Source organism: Lichenostomus cassidix, chromosome Z (genome assembly GCF_008360975.1).
Source record: "Lichenostomus cassidix isolate B80296 chromosome Z, HeHo_3.0, whole genome shotgun sequence".
Classification (NCBI taxonomy): Eukaryota; Metazoa; Chordata; class Aves; order Passeriformes; family Meliphagidae; genus Lichenostomus; species Lichenostomus cassidix.
The window spans coordinates 72,363,636-72,382,943 of record NC_139511.1 but is presented as its reverse complement, the minus strand read 5'-3'; the positions used below and the strand labels follow the sequence as shown (position 1 = coordinate 72,382,943).

The 19,308-nt window shown below is 51.3% G+C and overlaps 1 protein-coding gene across 2 annotated transcripts in view; it reads right to left on the bottom strand.

Moving 5' to 3' along the window:
• The window catches only part of ARK2C (arkadia (RNF111) C-terminal like ring finger ubiquitin ligase 2C), a 57,477-nt gene extending 47,566 nt beyond the window's left edge, over positions 1–9,911 (bottom strand). For both annotated transcript variants that reach the window (XM_085042097.1, XM_085042098.1), the window contains exon 1: positions 9,776–9,911. In XM_085042097.1, coding sequence (XP_084898223.1) covers positions 9,776–9,836 — 61 coding nt within the window. In that variant the 5' untranslated portion in view covers positions 9,837–9,911. The remainder of the gene's footprint in view (positions 1–9,775) is intronic.
• Positions 9,912–19,308: the final 9,397 nt, after the last annotated feature.

The following is a 19,308-nucleotide window of genomic DNA, read 5'->3' as shown; positions in this document are numbered from 1 at the left end:
TGAATTGGTTTTATTCCCTGTGCCCAGTTGATGCTGTTTCATTTTCTGTCATATGATAGCATTTCACTCCTGGGGTTGTGGCCTATTTCATCTCCCTTCAAATGAACCATTTAAAAGCCTCTCTCCACCCTCTCATTTTGTTGAAAAACTCAAGGACAATATAAAACCAGGAAAATAAATTTTCAGCCACTGAACTGGAAAATAATCGTCATCATCAAAACCAGATATTCCTGTTTTCTAGTCCCAGGCAACTCAGTTCGATAGAACTGCCACCAGCTGGGCTGCTGGCCCACCACCCACTGCTCACCCATGCACTCCCCTGCTGCTGTGGGGACAGGGCATTCCTTGCCTTGGGGCACAATTTCCATGCCATACCCTAATTTTCAGCTCCCTGTTTGAAGGAACAACCTCGGAGGCAAGAGTCTGGCCAGAACTGGTCAATATAGTGCAGGAGGGAGTCAGGCAGAACTGAGCTGAAGGTTAAGGATAGAGATAGGTTTTGCTGCTGCTTTGATAAACTCAGGAAGGTGCAAAATCACCAAATCCTTTGGATTGAAAAGACCTCTAAGATCAAGTCCAAACACATCCAACACTGCCAAAGCCACCACTAACCTAGGTCCCCAGCTGTCACATCCATGTGGCTTTTAAACCCCTCCAGGGATGGGGACTCCAACACTGCCCTGGACAGCCTGTTCCTAAGCCTAATGACCCTTTCCATGAAGAAATTTTTCACCAATATCCAACCTGAACCTCCCCTGACACAACCTGAGGACATTTCCTCTCCTCCTGTCCCTGTTCCCTGGGAGCACAGCCTGACCCCCTGGCTGTCCCCTCCTGTCAGCAGTTGTGCAGAGCCACAAGGTCCCCCTGAGCCTCCTTTGCTCCAGGCTGAGCTCCTTTCCCAGCTCCCTCAGCCTCTCCTGGTGCTCCAGACCCTTCCCAGCTCCGTTCCCTTTCCTGGACACTCTGCAGCCCCTCAGTGTCTCTCTTGTCCTGAGGGGCCCAGAGCTGTCCCCAGGGCTGGAGGTGCCTCAGCAGAGCCAGCACAGGGGACAGGCACTGCCCTGGGGCTGTGGCCACATCACAGTTGGCTCCCAGAGAGCTTCTGCTACAAGTATTGAATCCCTACTTCCCAGGAAGTGGCCAGACATCTGGGGATGAGAAGTAGAGAATAACTCTTTTGTTTTCATTTGCAGCCTTTGCTTTTTCTTCATTTAATTGACTTTACCTCAACAACTTCTTTTCCATTTCATTTTCTCCCTACTGTCCTCCTGAGGAGAGGAGTGATGGAGAGCTGGGTGGGCATTTGGTGTCCATCCAGGGTCACCCCACCACAGAGTCACACAGGAGACCAAGGAGAGCTGAACAAAACCAGCTCCATAAGTGCCTTTGGTGTACAATGGATAACATTTTCTCCATTCAGGCTCATGGAGATCTGCCTGTAGTGCTTTGATCTCAAAGAAGGCTCTGCACAGAGGAGCAGGAGGGAGTTTGGGGCAGCCAATGGGCTTTGCAGGTGGCCAGCAGGGGAGGGGGCCTTTTTTTAACAGGGTTGCATGCAATGAGGCATTAATTATTAAAAAGAAACAACTTTGTAACCCCAAGCGCGCTAATGTCACTCTATCTCTGTGCAGGAAGCCTCCTCTTTCCTTATCTCAGCCCCAGGAGATTTGTGGGATATCACAAATAACAGCTGGTCAAGATAAGGTCTCTCCCAACACACTGCTTGCTCCTAGCGTCTGTAAAGCCTCATCCTGACAGACCTGAATGGACCAGTGCCCGGAACAGCTACATCTCATCTGTTTTCAGTCCAGCCCTGCTCTTTTCTAGATGCTTTGAGCAAACATTGTGAGGCTTCTTCCTCACATTTTCATGCCTTAGACACCCATCTCCAAACGCTCCCAAGCCCCTCACCTACCATCAGGGGAGTGCAGCAACCAAAGGCACTCAGTTTTGGCAAAACTAAACTTCATCCACTCCCCATCCCTTCCAGCTCCTAGCATGGAGGGAATCTCTTAATTTCAATTAGGAAAACCCCTCCAAGGAGGAGGGGAGCTGTCAGGATCCGACCCTCTGGGGCTTCCCCAATGTGAAACCAGGCACACTGGCAAACAAGATGTTTATAGCCCAGTGATTCATAATGCTGCAGAGTTTGCAGGAAACGTAGCAATGAATGGTTAAGAAATTCTCTTGTTTTCTGCTAAATATATAAAATAATCACTCATCCCCTGAGCAGCAGATGCAAATTACACCTAGTATTAGCCTCGTATGCCAACCGCTATAATTCTGGTGCAGCATGAAGCTGTTTCCCAAGGCTTTAGAAGTCCCTTAATCTGCCTTTTGACGTCAAATGACAAATTTCTTGCCTGGGATCATTAACGGGATGACTAATGCAAGCTGATAAGTGAATTTATAAATGAAATTAAAGATATTAATATTAAAGGCCAGGCTACAAGAAAGAGAAATGTGGATTTAGCAAACCACAACAAGAAGCGTGGTAATCTGCATGAGATTTACAGCTCCTTTCCTGACAGGCAAATGAGTGGTATTTTCCGACTGGAGGTTGTGGAAGCTGCCAGGCTTGATGGACACTTCTCCTGGAGCATCACCACCCCCATTACCTTCAGACACTGACTGAGATTTAAAAAGCTCCTGCTCAAGTTTAACTGCAAATGCCAAACCAGGGATTAACACACCCCAATAGTCTTGCAAAGATAACTGCACCACCAAACCCTCCTGCAAACAAAATACCTTTACACTGTGCCCAGTGTGCTGCCAACTTTTTTTTTTCTCTTTTAAGATAAAAACACACCTAAAACTAGATTCTCATTTTATTCAACCCAGTATAAATGCCAAACAACTCTTAAAATCTGAGGACATATTTTTTGGGTTTATGCACGTACAAACAAGTTCAGACCTTCCCAGATAGGTGTCCAACCCCAAGTCCAGGCAGCTCCACCATGAACCCACAGCTCCTTTCAGATTCCAGCTGCTCCTCACTGAGGTTTGCAGCTCTCAGGAGAGACTGTTTAAGTCTCAGCTCCCACCAACTGATGATGGTCAGCCCTGAATGGACCAGACAAACATCTTCCACTGCCCCAAGGCACACAGGCAAATACAGACACCTCCTCACATATTTTAAAAAAAAAAAAGAAAAAAAAAAAAAAAGAAAGCTTCCTTTTGTCTGTAGTTGCCCAGTTTTCTAGCAGAGATAGCACAGAAACAGGCTAGTTGGGCAAGTGATCGTGAGCGGCGCCTCTTATGCACCCACAGCCTCCAAAAAACCCAGGATCCTGTGGGAAATATCAGTGCCTTGATCTAGCAGTGTGACTGAAGGAAGAGCCAAATGCCACCAGGAGAATGAGGAATCCCAGAGACACACAGGAAGCACAGCTGGGGAGGGCACATTTGCTACAGGGATGTTTCCCAGTCCCTTCCTCACTGGAGGAACCCAGGGTGGGGAGCAGCTGCAGCAAGACAGATGCACCAGGGATGGTTTTTCTGAATGCCTTTTAGAGACCCGTCCAAGGCTGGAGAAAGGACAAGAGAATGTTTTCACAGCAGTTCTTAGCTCCAGAGCTGGATATATGGTTTGGTAGGCTGTCCAGTTCCCTCAGTTCTGCTCAAAAAGGTCCCAGGAGGTGCCCATGGCTGGTGTTCTCCTTGTTTAGGGACACACCTGCCCCTTGAAAAAGGACATGGAGGAGTGATGCACAGTAACAGCTCCAGAGCACCACTTGAGCCTTCCAGGGAGAGGGAAAAAAGAGGAAAACCAACAACAGGCAATGGCTCTGGCTGAGCTGAGGGTCACCCACACCTTGGGGTGTCACCTCCAGGCAGGGCAGCCACTGGGAGCAGCTGGGAGCACAGGGATGTGGTGAGAGAGACAGAGACACCAGGATCCTTCCCCCAGCTACTGAAATCCTCGCCCCAGCATTTCCCCACAGGCATGTCCTCACTTCACAGGCTCACATCCATGGGGCTGCCCCTTACTATCTTTCCACAACCTGCACCTTTGCTGCTTCCAGCACTTCTTTGCTTCTGACCCCACCGGGTGTGTGGTCCCTCAAGCCAAAAGTGATGATGCCCATTAAAGAGTCACAAGCCACACACACACAACTTTCCTGCAGGCACATTTTGCAGCCTTTAAAGGGAGGGAGAGAAAACAACAGAGGTTAAGGACACTTACCAAGAGGAATCCACGACAGCATGGGCCAACCAGCCCAATCCAGCTGGGGCTGGGGAATGCAAAGGAGCATCAGGCAGGAAAATGTGTGAGAAAAAGTCCTGGGAGACTGCAAAACTGAGCAGAGGAGGAGCAGAAAGGGTTAAGAAAAGGTGGAGAGGAGGCGCGGAGCAGACAAGGGTTTGCTTTTCCTCCATCCTGGCTGCTGCTGAGCTCTCCAGCACAGGAGCACAGTCCCTGCCACCACCAGGACCTGTTGCAAAGGGCTGAGGAGTGGTTGTATTTTTTTTTTTTTAAATTATTTTAGAGGGAGAATTTAACCATTCTCAAAAGACAGTTTTCTCACTAAGAAGGTTTAGGACTAAGACAAGACCACACAAGGATTTACCTTGTGGATCTCCCATGGGGTCCCGTGCAGAGTTGCTTGGGAAACCACAACCCCTCTTCCAATCCCAACTGCAGATCAACCAACTCCATCTACCCAAACGGAATCTAAAAAAGGGAGAAAATTACCATTTCCCCCACTGGGTGTTGTCCCCACTCTCATTGCTTCCCTGCAGGTCCCTGCCCTGGTCCCACTGCAGCCACACATCCCCCTTCTGCTTCCAAATCCCCACATTGGCTCAAACACCTGCTGAGCGCTGCAGATGACTTGTGAGTTTTGAGGACTAAGTTTTGCCACAAGCAGCAGCCTGAAGCTCTATGTTACGTACAACCCCTTAAGAGAAAAGCCTCGTGCTGTCACCGAGCTCCAGGAGCTGCAGGGTTATGTAGGAACACCCAAATACCATGAGACGCCTCAGAGACACAGCATTTGACAATGCCATCACACCTCTGCCAACTGTCAAACCAACTCTGTTCCTGGGGGTTACAGATATTGAAGATGATCTAATGGAGGAAGAAGACCTTTTGCAATTCTCCCCTTGGATTTCTCACTCATTAATTTAATGCCTCCCAAAACGAGCACTCCCAGGTTAAGGGTGGGCAGGGCTTCTCTCTGCTGAACTGCTGCAGTGCCTGTCCCTTTCTGAACACCTCCAGAGAGAAGAATCTTCCAGCATAACACAAGGCAGTCCCAGTGCATGGTCTGGGGTTATACCAGGATGTAAAGGCGCTGGAGGGGATACCCATGCCCTTGCTATCCTCAAAAAAGCTGTACTCCCCTCTCCTTCCACCCTTGCACCTCCAGAGGTTGCCACCATCCTCCCTCTGGTCAGTAGAGAGGGATGAGCCAGTCTTGGATGTCCCACATGCTCCCTGAGGTACCTGGGGGGGCTTCTCCTACAGGTTTGGGAGGACAGAGCTCCCAAGCCTGCCCCAGCTGTGCTCCATCCTCCCCTTTCAGCTAACAAGGAGCTGCCCAGGTTATGAGCAGGGTTTGAAACAACAAAAAATGGAACTCAGGCTTACTCTAGGATAGTCCTTCCACGAGGGTCACAGAGGAGGACTTGGGGCGATTCTGCAAGGACACCCACAGTCTGACCAGGGCACCCCGAGAAACAGCGGGCTGTGTCCCCACCGTGTCCTCAGCACTCCAGCCCGCTCCACCGGAGCAGCTCCGGGGTTTCGTGGCAGACACACCCCCCAGACCAGCCCCGAGCTTCACAGCTTCTGCTGCTGCCTCCCTCGCGCACCAACTCACCGGTTCTTAAATAACACACTTCCGCGGGGCCAGATCAGCACTCAGCAAGGTAAATCCAGATCAGCTTTCTTTAGACTTTGCTGGTAATTCCCAGCATGAGCAAAACGTGACCACTACTCGTTTCTCTTTCTCCTAAAAGGATGGAAGCCGTGCCACCAGCCCACACCCCGTGTGAGAGACCCATCAGCACAGCTCCCATTTGCCATCATTAAACGCACACAGATGGGTGTGAGACCTTTACACAACCCTTACATAAATGAACCTCAGAGCCTTTTTTGTCCGTGTTTGGGATTATCCTTCTCCCTGTTACTGAAAGGAGTTATTTAAGGGAGCCCGGGGATACAGGTTGGTGCTGGAGAGATGTCTAGGCTTTACAGAAATCACTGCATGTGCCTCCACACCCACAGCAGCACCACCAGCACGTGACCCGCCTTGGATTTCCTCAGCCCTCAATGCTAAAAAGAAAATGAAAAAAAAAGAATTTAAAAATCTTTTTTTTTGTACCAGGTGGCTTTTTCAAGACTCGAACGTGGCTTTTCAAGAGCGTCAAAGGAATTAAGTCATTAAAATGTGGATGAGTTTGATGGATTATGAGCTATGAAAGCCTGGTGGTTACTGACTAATAAGGCTGGGAGGTGGAGGAGGGGGGGATGTTTCCTCTTGTAAGGATGTGTTTCTAACAAGACAGGTCAAAAATATGATGCGGATGATAAATTGCTTTAAAAGTTGCCATTAACCCAGCAGTTTTCTGCATTATTAGATTACCAAGGCATCCTCGAAGTGGATTGACCACACAGCTCTGCTCTGTACCAAGGCTAATTTGCAGAGTGAGACCTGGGGGGGTTATTACGCTCGCTGCAGTGAATCCCCACTCCCAACAAAGGGGCAGCTGCTGGCAGGTGTCCGTGGAGGGGATGGGCTTATCCGTGTCAGGGTTCGGGGTGGGGGAGAGGAGAAGGGGGATTTTTTTTTTCCCACGCCGTAACCCGAATCTCATTGTCTCACGTGGCGTGGGGTTGGTGGGGAGGGGAGGGGGAATGTAAAAAGAAATCAAAACAAAACCAAAAAAAAAAAAAAAAAGGGGGGGGGAGGGAGGGGGAGGGAGAGAAAATAATAATAATAAAAAAATCACATTGGAAAATGATCAGCCCCAACAGGCATGCATGTCTCCCTTCATGCAAGCGAGAAGCACAGCCTCCCTCCTCGGGATGTGTACGGGGACATGTGTCAGGCACGGAGGAGCTCAGCGCTGGCCCGGGGCGAGGATGGAGCGAGAACAAAGGGCCACGGCATACACTACATCCAGGGGGGAGCAGGGGGGCACCCCGCCGGTGCTCATACAGGGGGGACAGGATGGCTGAACAGTCACCGAGGTACACGGAAAAAGAAGTATGGAGAAGGAAATCATAAATAAATGTTTATAGAGAAAACCAACCAAACTCAGGATAGAGCTAGGAGAGAGGTGGAAAGGCACAGCCTTGCGAAATGATGCGTCTCTGGGAGGGATGCTGGGGTAAGGCAGGGCGGGCTGCAGGAGCCACTGGCTTTTGTTTTGTTTGCCAGCGGCTCCTCGTGAAATTTTAGCGGGTGGGAACCACCGACCTGCTGAATTTGTCTTCCTCTCATTAAAGACCAATCACCAATCCTGCGTCTTCCCCCCGCTTCTGTGGAAATGTAATTAAAGACAAGATGCTCCCCCCGCCTCCCCTCCCAGCCCCAGCTCCTGGCTTTGCGAGCCCTGACTTCCCTCAGTTCCTCGTGGCATCCAAGCCAAAACGGGGAGGTTTTACAGGACCGTTCTGCAGACCTGGGACAGGAGGTCTGCTGCAGGCACAAGGAGAGGTGACCACTATCATCATCATCGCTTTGCAGCCGCAGCAAAACTGCTTGCTGACCGCAATTCATCCATACCTCCATGCTTCCAATATTTTAAGGCTCCTCATGACTTTCTCCCAACCCCGCAGTTTGGCTTTTTTTCCAAATTTTTTTTTTCTTTTTTAGACCAAATCGAGTTTTTATTCAGAAGATGGTGGGCCTGGAGGCTTGGAGCAGGAAAAATGTAGTTACAACATTAGCAGCTGGGACGTTTTTACGAGCCCTGCCTTGCAGGGGTCTAGTGGAGATATTTATAGCGTGCCAGTCGCCGCGGGACCGAGGCACGGCAACTTCTCGCCTGGCAGATGGTGGGCAGGGCGCTCGCAGAGATCTATATGTTTAAATATACAGCTTAAAGATTAGAGGGGATTTTTTTTTTTTTTTTACAGGTTGGTTTGCCTCTTCTTAATCAGGAGTTTCGAAAAATTAACAATTCCCCCCCATCCATCCAAAGGGATCAGTCTGGTAAGGAACGTGTAATGTTGTAACTAGAACGAATAAGCAGCAGACCCTTCATCAAAATTTTTCGATTAATAATGAGGGATTGGATTTGTACTTTTTTTTTGGCTATTCTGCGGTAAAACCAGAATTCTGCATCGGCTCGACAGCAATACAGACTGTGCGCTGGGGAGTATGTACACACAGACTAATGCTGAGGGTAGATATGGGATAGGAGGTGAGGGGGGGAAATGTATTTAAAAGCCCCCATATCTGCTCTATGAGGGAGAAAAAATCCACTCACTCAAACCTCACGATGAGGGGAAAGCAAGGAAAAGAATCTAAACAGCAGGATACGACAATAAATGGGAAAACAGCAATAGAAAAAGCACACTAGGTTAATATAGGAAAACTAGTTTCTTTATTGAGAGATCGTATATTAGTATTAGTGGAATCGTGTGTAACAATGTCATCATGCACACAATACAAAAAGGCAAGGCCCACCATGCTATGGAAGGGCAACAGAACAAAAGCAGCGTACACTGAGCAGATGTATAGGCTACAGCACATTACATTTCAGCAGGGTATGTCTCTACAGAGAGATTTACATCAGAAACTAGGTAATGTAAAAAAATACAGACCATGCTTTAGTTTTAGTACAAGAAAAAAGGTGGAGATACACAACCAAAGGATATTCGGTACAGAAAAAATTACCCACAAAATAAGAACAGGAAGTAATTTAGCACAGCAGAAAAAAATGTTATCCCTGTTTAATGGAAAACCATTTTGCCAGTCGTCTCTTTCGGCAGCCCAGTTTTTTGGGGGGTGCCCGGCGGGACGGGACACTTGTGGCTGCAGGGAGGGCCGGGGCTGGGCGATGCCCGCGGGGACAGAGGTGTCACCGCGGGGACAGGGATGCTGCACCCCCCGCCAGCCGGCGGGGCACCTCAGCCTCTGCTCCACCACACACCTCCCGCCCCAGCTCTGCCCCACACCGATTGTCGGAATCGCGGCCAATCGCTGCGCTTCCCCTCCCCAAATTTAGCGATTTTTGGAAGGTTTTCAGCAGGGAGGTGGGAGCGGATGGCCCCACCGTGGTCCCTTCCGAGCTCAGCCGCCCAGCGGTGTGGGTTCGGCCGCAATCTGGGGGCGTTCGCCCCCAACCCCACCCCAAAGAGACTCTGCGACGACGACCACAGCAAAACGAATCCACTTAACAGGAATTTACAGTGCAAATGTAACTCAGCTACTACACAGGATGGAGGTACAAAAATGGCTGTTATCGGCTACAGCTACGCTGGGATGGCCTGGTGGCTACGGCGAGGGGTGGGGGGGGAGGGTAAATTAAAAAATAAAATAAAATCCTTAAAAGAAGAACAACGGAGGGGGGTGGGGGAGATGGATCTACCGCAGCGGAGACGGGAGGTGCGGGCGGGAGAGGGTTCCCAAACGTGGTGTGTGCGGGGCGGGAGGCGCCCCAGAGAAGGGGATGCCGCCGGGCTGGGTGAGGTGGGCTGAGGGGAACGCTGAGGGGCAGCCCCCCCCTGCCTGCCGCCGGGGACCCGGGACGCGCCGCCCCCCCTCGCCGCCGCTAGCGGCCCCGGGACGCGAACCCGCTTTGCCGGGAGCGGTACCTCTGTTGCGCACGGAGCCGAAGACGGGCAGCACCAGGTATCCGACGTGCACCAGGACCATGCTGCGGCCTTTGTGCCCCCCGGACGCGCCGGCGACTGGCGGCGGCCGCGCTCGGCCGGCACACAAAGGGGCGCGCGGCCAATGGCAGCGCGGGGCCGCCGCCGGGACACGCCCCCTGCCGCCAGCGGCCAATGGGAGCCGGGGGCGGGGCGGGCAGAGCGCGAGGGAGACGCGCACGCGCGCAGCGGGGTCGCGTGCGCGCGCATCCGCCGCCTGTCCGTCTGTCCGTCTGTCCATTCATCCCTCCGTCGTTTGTCCCTCTGTCTGTCCGCCTGTCTGTCCGCCTGTCTGTCCGCCTGTCTGCCCATCCTTCTGTCCCTCCATTGCTCCGTCAGTCCGTCCGTCCATCCATCTATCTATCTATCCATCCATCTCTCCATCTCTCCATCTCTCCATCCCTCCATCTCTCCCTCCGTCCATTCCTCCGTCCATCCCTTGGTCCATCTGCTGGTCCATCCATCCCTCCATCCATCCCTCCATCTGTCCTTCCATCTGCTGGTCCATCCATCCTTCCAGCCTTCATCCATCCATCCATCCATCCATCCACAGCCCATCCACTCTTCCGCACGAAAGCCCGTCATCAGGCTGCCCCATGCCGTCACACACACACACACAGGCAGGGCAGCATCCCTGCACACTGCATGGGCACACACACGTGTTGCTGGCGTGTCAGCACGGCAGCACAGGCGTGCACAGACACTGCAAACACACGCAGAGCACACGATACACTCCTGCACACACAGACACACGCATCACGCGTGCACACATGCACACAGACACACGTCACACATACATGTGCACCCACACGTGCTCACACACAGACACACACTCCTGCTGCCCCCTGCCCAAAGCCCCTGTCCCCTCCAACATCACACATGCCTTGCGTGGATCACAAGTCTGGCACACTCCCTGCCACATGTCCCTCGCGGTGGCACTCGGGAAACACACAAAAGGCTGTGCCCAAACCAGGGCTGCGGGGGGCTCATCCCTGTCCCCATCCCTGTCCCCATCCCTGTCCCCATCCCTGTCCCCATCCCGTCCCGCTCTCCTCCCCGCGGGTGACACAGTGGCCTATTGTGTTGACGCCCCAGTTACTGACAGAATTTATCCGTTGGGGCATCACTGACCTAAAATGGCTCTGGCCAAGCCTGGAGGGATGTGGAGAGTGCCTGAAAACCGCTGGGAGCTTGGAGCCACCCACCTCCCGGTGCAAGGAGCCCCCGTAGCCTAAACAAGGGAGATTCACCCCTAAAATCCCCCAAGCAGCTGCTTATCTTGATTTAAAACCGTTTTAATGGAGTCAGAAGACCCCGTTGTGCGGGAGGGATTTCTGTCAAGGCGCAGCATCCCGGGAATCATTTCACCGTGCTGCAAGGCGACTTTTCCGTGGCCTTCCCACCCTGCCCGGGCTGGGTTTTTTCCTTTGCCCCCGTCCCCCCACCTGCTGCGGCCGCCGTCCCGCCGTGGGGAGCCCCCTTAATCCCCGCTTAGCCTTATCCATCCCGTGCATCTGGCAGGTTTAAGCGCTCGGCAGCCTCCGGGCGCGGATGTGCGATGGATTTGTCCGCCTGGATTATTGCCTTGGGTCTGTCGTTGGGCTCGTTCTGGGGGTTTGTCGTGTTATTTGTTTTTTTCGGGCTTTTTTCCCCTCCTGATCTGAATTAAAACGTGAGCTTGGTAACCTGGATCCGTGTAACCCCTTCCTCGCCAGCCCCCCAGCCCCACAGCCCCAGGGCAGATGCCTGGGAAGGATTAACTTGATCCGCAGGGAAAGCTGCCAGCACTCCCTCGAGCCTTCCCCAGAGCTGCAGCCTCCACCCAGAAGGGCCCTTTTTGGTATATTCACACAGCTGCTGCTCTGAGCTCCCCTCAGTCAGGGGCAGGACAAGTTCCAAGTGTCCACTGCCTCCCAGTGCCCACCCCACTGCATCCCAGCTTGGATTTCCCCTCCTGCCTTACCCCTTCCTTCCCTTCCAGAGGCTGCACTGACTCCTGTGGGGCTTAGGGCAGGGAAAGGCTGGACCTTGTCCCCCACTGTCCCTGTGCTGCTGTGAGCACTGCCCACCCCAGGGCTCGGCCAGCCCTGGCTCACTGCTGGCAGGCAGCACATTATGTTCCAACAGCATTAATATTTCCAAGGAAAGCGCAGGATTTGTTGTTTCATTTTGTTCCTAGAATCACTGACTGGTTTGGGCTGGAAGGAATCTTAAAGCTCATCTTAAAGACATGGGCAGGGACACCTTCCATTATCCCCAGGTTGCTCCAAGCCCTGTCCAGCCTGGCCTTGGACACTGCCAGGGATCCAGGGGCAGCCACACCTTCTCTGTGCCATGCCCTCACGACCCTCATCAGAAAAAAAACTTCCTTACATCCAATCTAATCAAATTTTCCATGTTTATGCCGTAATGAAACACTTCCTGAGCCCCATTTCCTCCACAGCGTGGAAGAACAACCACTTCCCACCCATCCCTGCCAGCAGCAGCAAAGCACTCCCAGCGTCAAGGTGTGATCTCCAGCTCGCTGTGTCACACACACCCCACAAAGGGACACTCCTTCAAGCGCTAAAAACCCTGCAGGGTGTCTCACAGCCAGACCCACGCGGGAATCAGCCAAGGAGGGATGCCCACCTTGCCTCCCCTGGCGAGGGAGATGCCCACCTCGCCTCCCTGCAGGATGTGTCCCGGGACTCTGTAAAACACCCTGCCATCCCTCCGCGGTGCCCTGGCCCGGCTGCCGGCCGCAGCACCCCAGTTGCCTCGGGCAGCTGCTCCGGTGGCCCCCGGCAGTTGTCCCGGGCATTTCACGGGGCTCAGCGCTCGCTGCTGTGGCTCTGCATCCGCGCTCACATTCCCGGGACACCCGATCCCTCTCCGCACGCCTCGCACATGCCGCAGGCACAGGTTGGGGTTAAAATTAGCTCCTGGCTCCCTCCTGCCCGCCCGGTGCCTGCTGGTGTCCCCCCAGAGCAGCTTTTGGGGTGCAGCACCCCCCCCGTTTGGGGCATCCTCCCGCTTTTGCCCCGAGCTCTCCTTAAAAATTATCCCCATGGAATCCTGCTAGGGTGGGATGCTCTCTGTCCTCGTGGGTGGCACGTGTGACACGGCTGTCCCCGCGGAGTGGTGTTTTGGGGCGCTGCAGGCACCGGGGATGTCTCGCCCCTCGGTTCCATGGGAAGGATTATCCCCTTATCCAGGAGGATGTCCGAGAATTATAAATGTGACACAGGGGCAGCTGGGAGGTCCTGGGGCACATGTGGCACATCAGCACCATCCTCGGGCTGGTCTGAGGGTGACCATGATTCCCAGACCTGCCAGACCTCACCCTCTGCCCACCCCAAAGCCCTCGGTAATTTCAGTCTTACATGGGACTTTTCACCACCTCTGCAAAACCGAGCTGGGATGAAACCGTTTAGGAAGTCAGGATGGGCTCAGCTGGCTCCGAAACTGATGAGTCCATTTTCTTAAAATTTAGGGTGTTTTTTTTGTCTGACCTCAGGCAGGACAGTGGCACAGCCCCCCGTGAAGGGCTTTATCCAGCAGTTTTGTATCCATGGTTTGCTCAAGAGGGACATCCTACACCCCCCAGAGGCCATTTTATGGCAGAGCCATGGAATCTCAGAAGGGTTTGGGGTTCTGAGGGTCTCGGATCTCAGGTGGGGGACACAAAAAGCCTGTTGAGCTTGGGAGACCAACACTGGAGAACCTCCAGGAAAAAGTGATGGTGAAAAAATTTAATGCAACGTGAAGAATGGACAAAGGGTGAAAAATGAGGGGAACTCTCTACAGCAAACATGACTGTTCCATGCCTGGGGGCAACAGCAGCACAAACCCAAGTGGGGATTCAGAAATTGGAAGGGCTTTTTTTGAGATTTCTTTACACTGACATTTAATCCCGGGTTATTTTGCTCCTTTGTTTTCTACCTCCCTGTAATTTCTTTTCTCTTTTGCTTCTTACCTTGCTTCTTTACTTTTCTCAAAAAGGAAAAAAAAGGAAAAAGAAGAAAAGAATGGGGGGTGAAGTAGAAGAAATCATTATGCATTTAATTAAAGTGTAACATTTCAACATTTCAATTTTCCAGTTTTATGGAAAAAAGTAAGAAAATGGGTGAAAACCTCATCTGCAAAGAGCAGCCATTTGGGAGGAAAGAAAGAAAACACTTTTAAACAATTTTGGCATAGCTTATTTCAGATAGGTGGCCCAGGACTTCCTCCTGGGTAAACCAGGAGGTAGTTTTTCTCTCACCCTGAAAGGGAGATTTTTGTGAACTCACAGCAGCTCAGAGAGACCCAGCACATATAATTTCATGAGGGAGCACAATTTATGGTGGATGAGTATCATGAGCCATGGGCAGGGAACGGAGCTGGGAAGGGTCTGGAGCACCAGGAGAGGCTGAGGGAGCTGGAAAGGAGCTCAGCCTGGAGCAAAGGAGGCTCAGGGGGACCTTGTGGCTCTGCACAGCTGCTGACAGGAGGGGACAGCCAGGGGGTCAGGCTGTGCTCCAGGGAACAGGGACAGGAGGAGAGGGAACAGCCTCAGGCTGGGCCAGGGGAGGTTTAGGCTTGATGACTTTAGAGGGCTTCTCCTACTAAAGCAATTCAGTGATTCTATGATGCCCCATTTATATCCTAACATTTTGCCAAAACTGGATTGTTTTTCTTCGAGGAATTTCATTCTCCATTTGTATGGGTGTGGCAGGCAACAAAATAAAGGTGGGGCTTTTCTGACTTGTGATAGTTATTGCAAAATGGGAGCTGGTGAAGTTTCACTGCATTGAGTGTGAGGTGGGATCTTGGGGCTGATTAAATTCTCCCTTTCAATTAGAGTTTTAAGCTTACATATTCATTATAGACTCTGTGCCTGGCTAAGGCAGGGGCAGGTATTGGGCTTTAGGATGTGTCACATTACCCTGTTTTGAGCAGAATGACCCCAAATTCATCCTCTCTCCTCCATCCTGCCTTTACTTTTGGGGAGCAGAGGATTTGGTGTGTTTTCCTTGGCAGTGCCCCAATGTTCTCCCCATCCCACTATCCCACCAGCTGCCTGCAGCAGCAGCAGCTTTGGGATGCAACCATGAGCACTGCAAGAATTGTGGTGAAAGGAAAGCTCTCTCTGGGAAACACATCTCACTGCAAAATGCCACAAATTCTGCCCCTCAAAAAGTTGTGTATTTTATTTACGAAATATGAAACATTCATAAATAAAATTTAATTTTCATTTTATTTATTAAATCAGCTCCTTGGTTTGCAATAACCAAGAATAAGGCAGGGTCAGCACCCCCTGTCCACATTCCCAGATCCCGGGCTTAATATCTGGAGAAACGACTCATCAGTGGTTAATTAGCTCAAAATCACAGCTGGCTAATTTAATTTCAGTATTACATCCAGATTATTTTATATCTTTTACTCTTCCCAGGGCCCTTTTCCCTGCCTTAGGATGGATGCTGGCTGCATGGACAGGGTCTGACCAAGGCAACTGAGTCCAGCAGCATTGGGAAAACAAAAAAAAATTGTTTTTTTCTCATCCAGAAGGCCTTTGCTTGTTTTTGAGGGCACTTTCCCCGTTCTGGGGGATGCAGAGGAGGGTGAGACGGCAGTCCAGATCCTGTATCCTCTGGCTCTGGTGCCATCTAGTGCCTTCCCAGGGGCTGCTTCCAGCCCGGCCTTCCTGAGAGAAAATATCCGTGGCCAAACTGCAGTAAAATTCATTACTATTACCTGCCTTGCAAAAAGGATGCTGCTGAGAGCCCTCGCCTCCAGCCCCTCCCCAGCCTTTCTGTGGGGTTGGGAGCAGGCTGGGCAGAGCCTAGAGCTCTAGGAATTACATGGGTTTCTCCCCTAGGGCACAAGGAAGGAGAGGATGCAGGTGTAAAGCTAATTTTGGAGCATTTTTTGAGAACTTTTATGAGCATTTTGGAGTTTTGCTATTCCCCTGCACAAGCTGGGCATGCTGGTCCAAGGCAAGACCTCCCACTGGCCATTGAAGGATAAGGGAGCTCTGCATCACCCTTCCAGAAACTTCCCTGCAGTATGCAATCCTGCTGCTTACTGGGAAAATAAAGTATTAAAATAAGACCTTTTTTGGCTGTCAGGGAGCTCAGCTTCTCAAGGAGACCTCACTCCCTGCATTGTGCCATGACCAGGTGAGACTGCTTTAAAAATTGCCCTAATTCCTCCTCTATACAAATGGCTGGAGGAAGGAGAGGTTGTGCCAGGAGCCAAGGATTTGTCAGCTCCAAGTGGGATGGGCTTTTCAATGGCCTGAGACTGTGTTTTCCCAGCATCCCAACCACAGAAAATGCTTGGAAGTGTGGAGGTCTGTTGGGTGGGCAGCAGGGGCTCATTCTCCTTTTGCTGTCAGGATGAAATAAAAATTTTCAACTTGCTAGGCCTTGTGTGAGACGTGCTGTGGCTTTGTTTTTTGAATTATCCCCCTTTTTATTAGGATTTACTCACTGTGGTTTTGTATTCTGGTCTCAGTATGTTAACCCAGAGAAGAGAAGCTCCAGGGAGAGCTCAGAGCTCCTGCCAGGGCCTAAAGGGGCTCCAGGAGAGCTGCAGAGGGACTGGGGACAAGGCATGGAGGGACAGGACACAGGGAATGGCTTCCCAGTGCCAGAGGGCAGGGAGAGATGGGATATTGGGAAGGAATTGCTGTCTGTGAGGGTGGTGAGGCCCTGGCACAGGGTGCCCAGAGAAGCTGTGGCTGCCCCTGGATCCCTGGAGTGTCCAAGCCCAGGCTGGACAGGGCTTGGAGCAGCCTGGGATAGTGGAAGGTGTCTCTGCCCATGGCAGGGGGGATGGAATGAGATGATCTTTAAGGTCCCTTCCCACCCAAATCATTCTGTGATTGACCTGACATTGAGGTTCACTGGAGCTCAGCAACTCCAAGTTTGAAGTAGACACACAAGGATCTGGAAGAAACAAAACAGGAAAATCTGAGGTGTCATTCATCCCAGGCCAGCCAGGGACAAAGAAAATGCACTCCTCTGCTGTAGATGGCTTTTCATCAGAGGCACATGGAGGAACCCCCTGGAAAAGGCACCAGTCAGGCTCCAGGAGCTCTGTGTTCAACTCACAGCACCTACAGCAATGGAAAATGAATTTGACAGAGGGCTCTTGTTTGTTTTCCCAGCTCTGATGAGTTGCCCTGGATTCACCCAAAGCTGCCGATGCAGCGAGTAAGTGTAGAAAATTATCTGAAATTAAACTTCCAGACAGCTTTCCCCCTGCCCACTCCAGCTTTGCCCTGAGACTGTCTGAAAGATGTTTCCTTCCCAGTGGCTGGCACTCAATTCTAATTTTAAACTGAATTGCAAATCCAGATGACTAACCAGATCCATGAGAAAACTTCCAAGGGGCATTTGTGAATCAGCAGTCGTCAGGACTCTCGGGATTGCATTTGCTTTTCAAACCCTCAAGATATAGACTGGGGGAAGGGTTAGATCCTTGTCTGCCCTTTAGCATCAGTAACAGGAGGATTTCACCTTATTTGCACCAAAGTTGTCAGTAAATTCAGGGTTTGTCCATCCCAAGTTTGCATTTTGCAAGCATTCTGCTTCTTCCCTGCGCAGACAGAAGGGAAATTGCATCCCTGGGGTGCTCTGGAGAGAAAGCCACAGCAGCTGACATTCAGAGATGACAATCCTAGAAAGGAGAGGCAAAACTGGTAGCATTTCAGCCGAGGGAGGTGATGCCTTCAGCAAAGAGCACCATTTACAGATTCTCCAGGGGGCTGGGGAACTAATCCACTCAGTAAAACCCTTTCAGTCCTCGTTTCAAGGCAGGCAAACTAAACTTTCAGCCACAAAATTAATCTGCATTGGCAACAAATTCACTGGGGAAAACACAATACAGTATCTAACCCGGTGTTGGGTAGTTTTGATCAGTTTTTGTGTTGCCCTGGAAATAACAATTCCCACAAAGTTAAGTGTCTCCTACATAAGGAGGTGCCAAGTGCCACAGGAGAAATCTTAAGCTTTCCATTCAGTGTATCCTGAAGCCTACAGACTCTGGCTATCTCTTGGTGATAGGGAAGAAAACATTCAGGAGATATATTATCTGTCCTCTTCCCACATCTGCGCTGAACTCCATGGCACTGTTCTCTCCCAACTGCTGATAAACACAAAATAAAATCTGAGACTGGTGCTCACCTCAGCAACCACCAGCAGGCCCAGAATTTGTATTTTCACTCTTCACAAATGCCAATGACTTGGTGAGGCTGAAAACCAACACTTTACCTTCATTATCCGTATTGGTATTAAAATACATGGATAAATGGCTTTCCTGATTTGCACTGGGAGCTTTCTAACCTGATAAATACATGGAAAACCCTGGAAATGTACTGAACTATTATCATCATCATTATTATTATTTCTATTCCCATTTCCATTTTGCCTGTGAGGGGGCTGGCAGGCAGCAGGACCCCAAGTCCAGCGCAGTGCAGTTGTGCTTACCATCCTCCTCTTTGCTTGTGGCTCCAAATTCCCTGACACAATTTTGGGGTTTTGCCAGTTCTCCCTGGCACCATCCCTGTGGTCAGAGAGGACCTGCCTTGTAGCATCACTCCCTAAGTCAAACAGTCTCACTCACTGGCAGAAGAAATCTGGGAGGATGGGACAGGGGGATAAAGTCAGTTGAAGGACTCAGCTGTGTGGGGAGGTGGAGGCTGTGCCAAAGTTGCATTCCTGGAAGGGATTCTGCAAGGCACAATGAGCCCCAAAACAGGGAGGACACAGAGCTGCTGGAGAGCCTAGAGGAGGCACGGAGATGCTGCCAGGGCTGGAGCAACTCTGCTCTGGAGCCAGGCTGGGAGAGCTGGGGGTGTTCAGCTGGACAAGAGAAGCTCCAGGGAGAGCTCAGAGCTCCTGCCAGGGCCTAAAGGGGCTCCAGGAGAGCTGCAGAGGGACTGGGGACAAGGCATGGAGGGACAGGACACAGGGAATGGCTTCCCAGTGCCAGAGGGCAGGGAGAGATGGCATATTGGGGAGGAATTGCTGGCTGTGAGGGTGGTGAGGCCCTGGCACAGGGTGCCCAGAGAAGCTGTGGCTGTCCCTGGATCCCTGGAGTGTCCAGGGCTAGGCTGGACAGGGCTTAGAGCAACCTGGGATAGTGGAAGGTGTCCCTGCCATGGGAGAACTGGAATGAACTGGTGAAATTGAAAGTCCCTTCCAACCCAAACTGTCCTGGAATTCTGCAATGGGCAGCAAACACTTCTCCCTGCAGGTCCCCTGGCACCCCAACCAGCACTACAGGGAGTACTGTTGGTCCTGCCCTGGTCTGAGAGTTAAAATGAAGCTTTTTCAGCCAGGAAATCGCTTTAACATTATGGAAAATGCAAAATTAAATGTGTTACAGGGGAGAACAGTGACAAATTTGGGGGAGCTGTAACCCAGAACTTATGGATTTAATTTGGAGACATGACAAACAGCAGCACATTTGATGGAAGTGGAAAAAGAAAAACCCAACCAAATTGA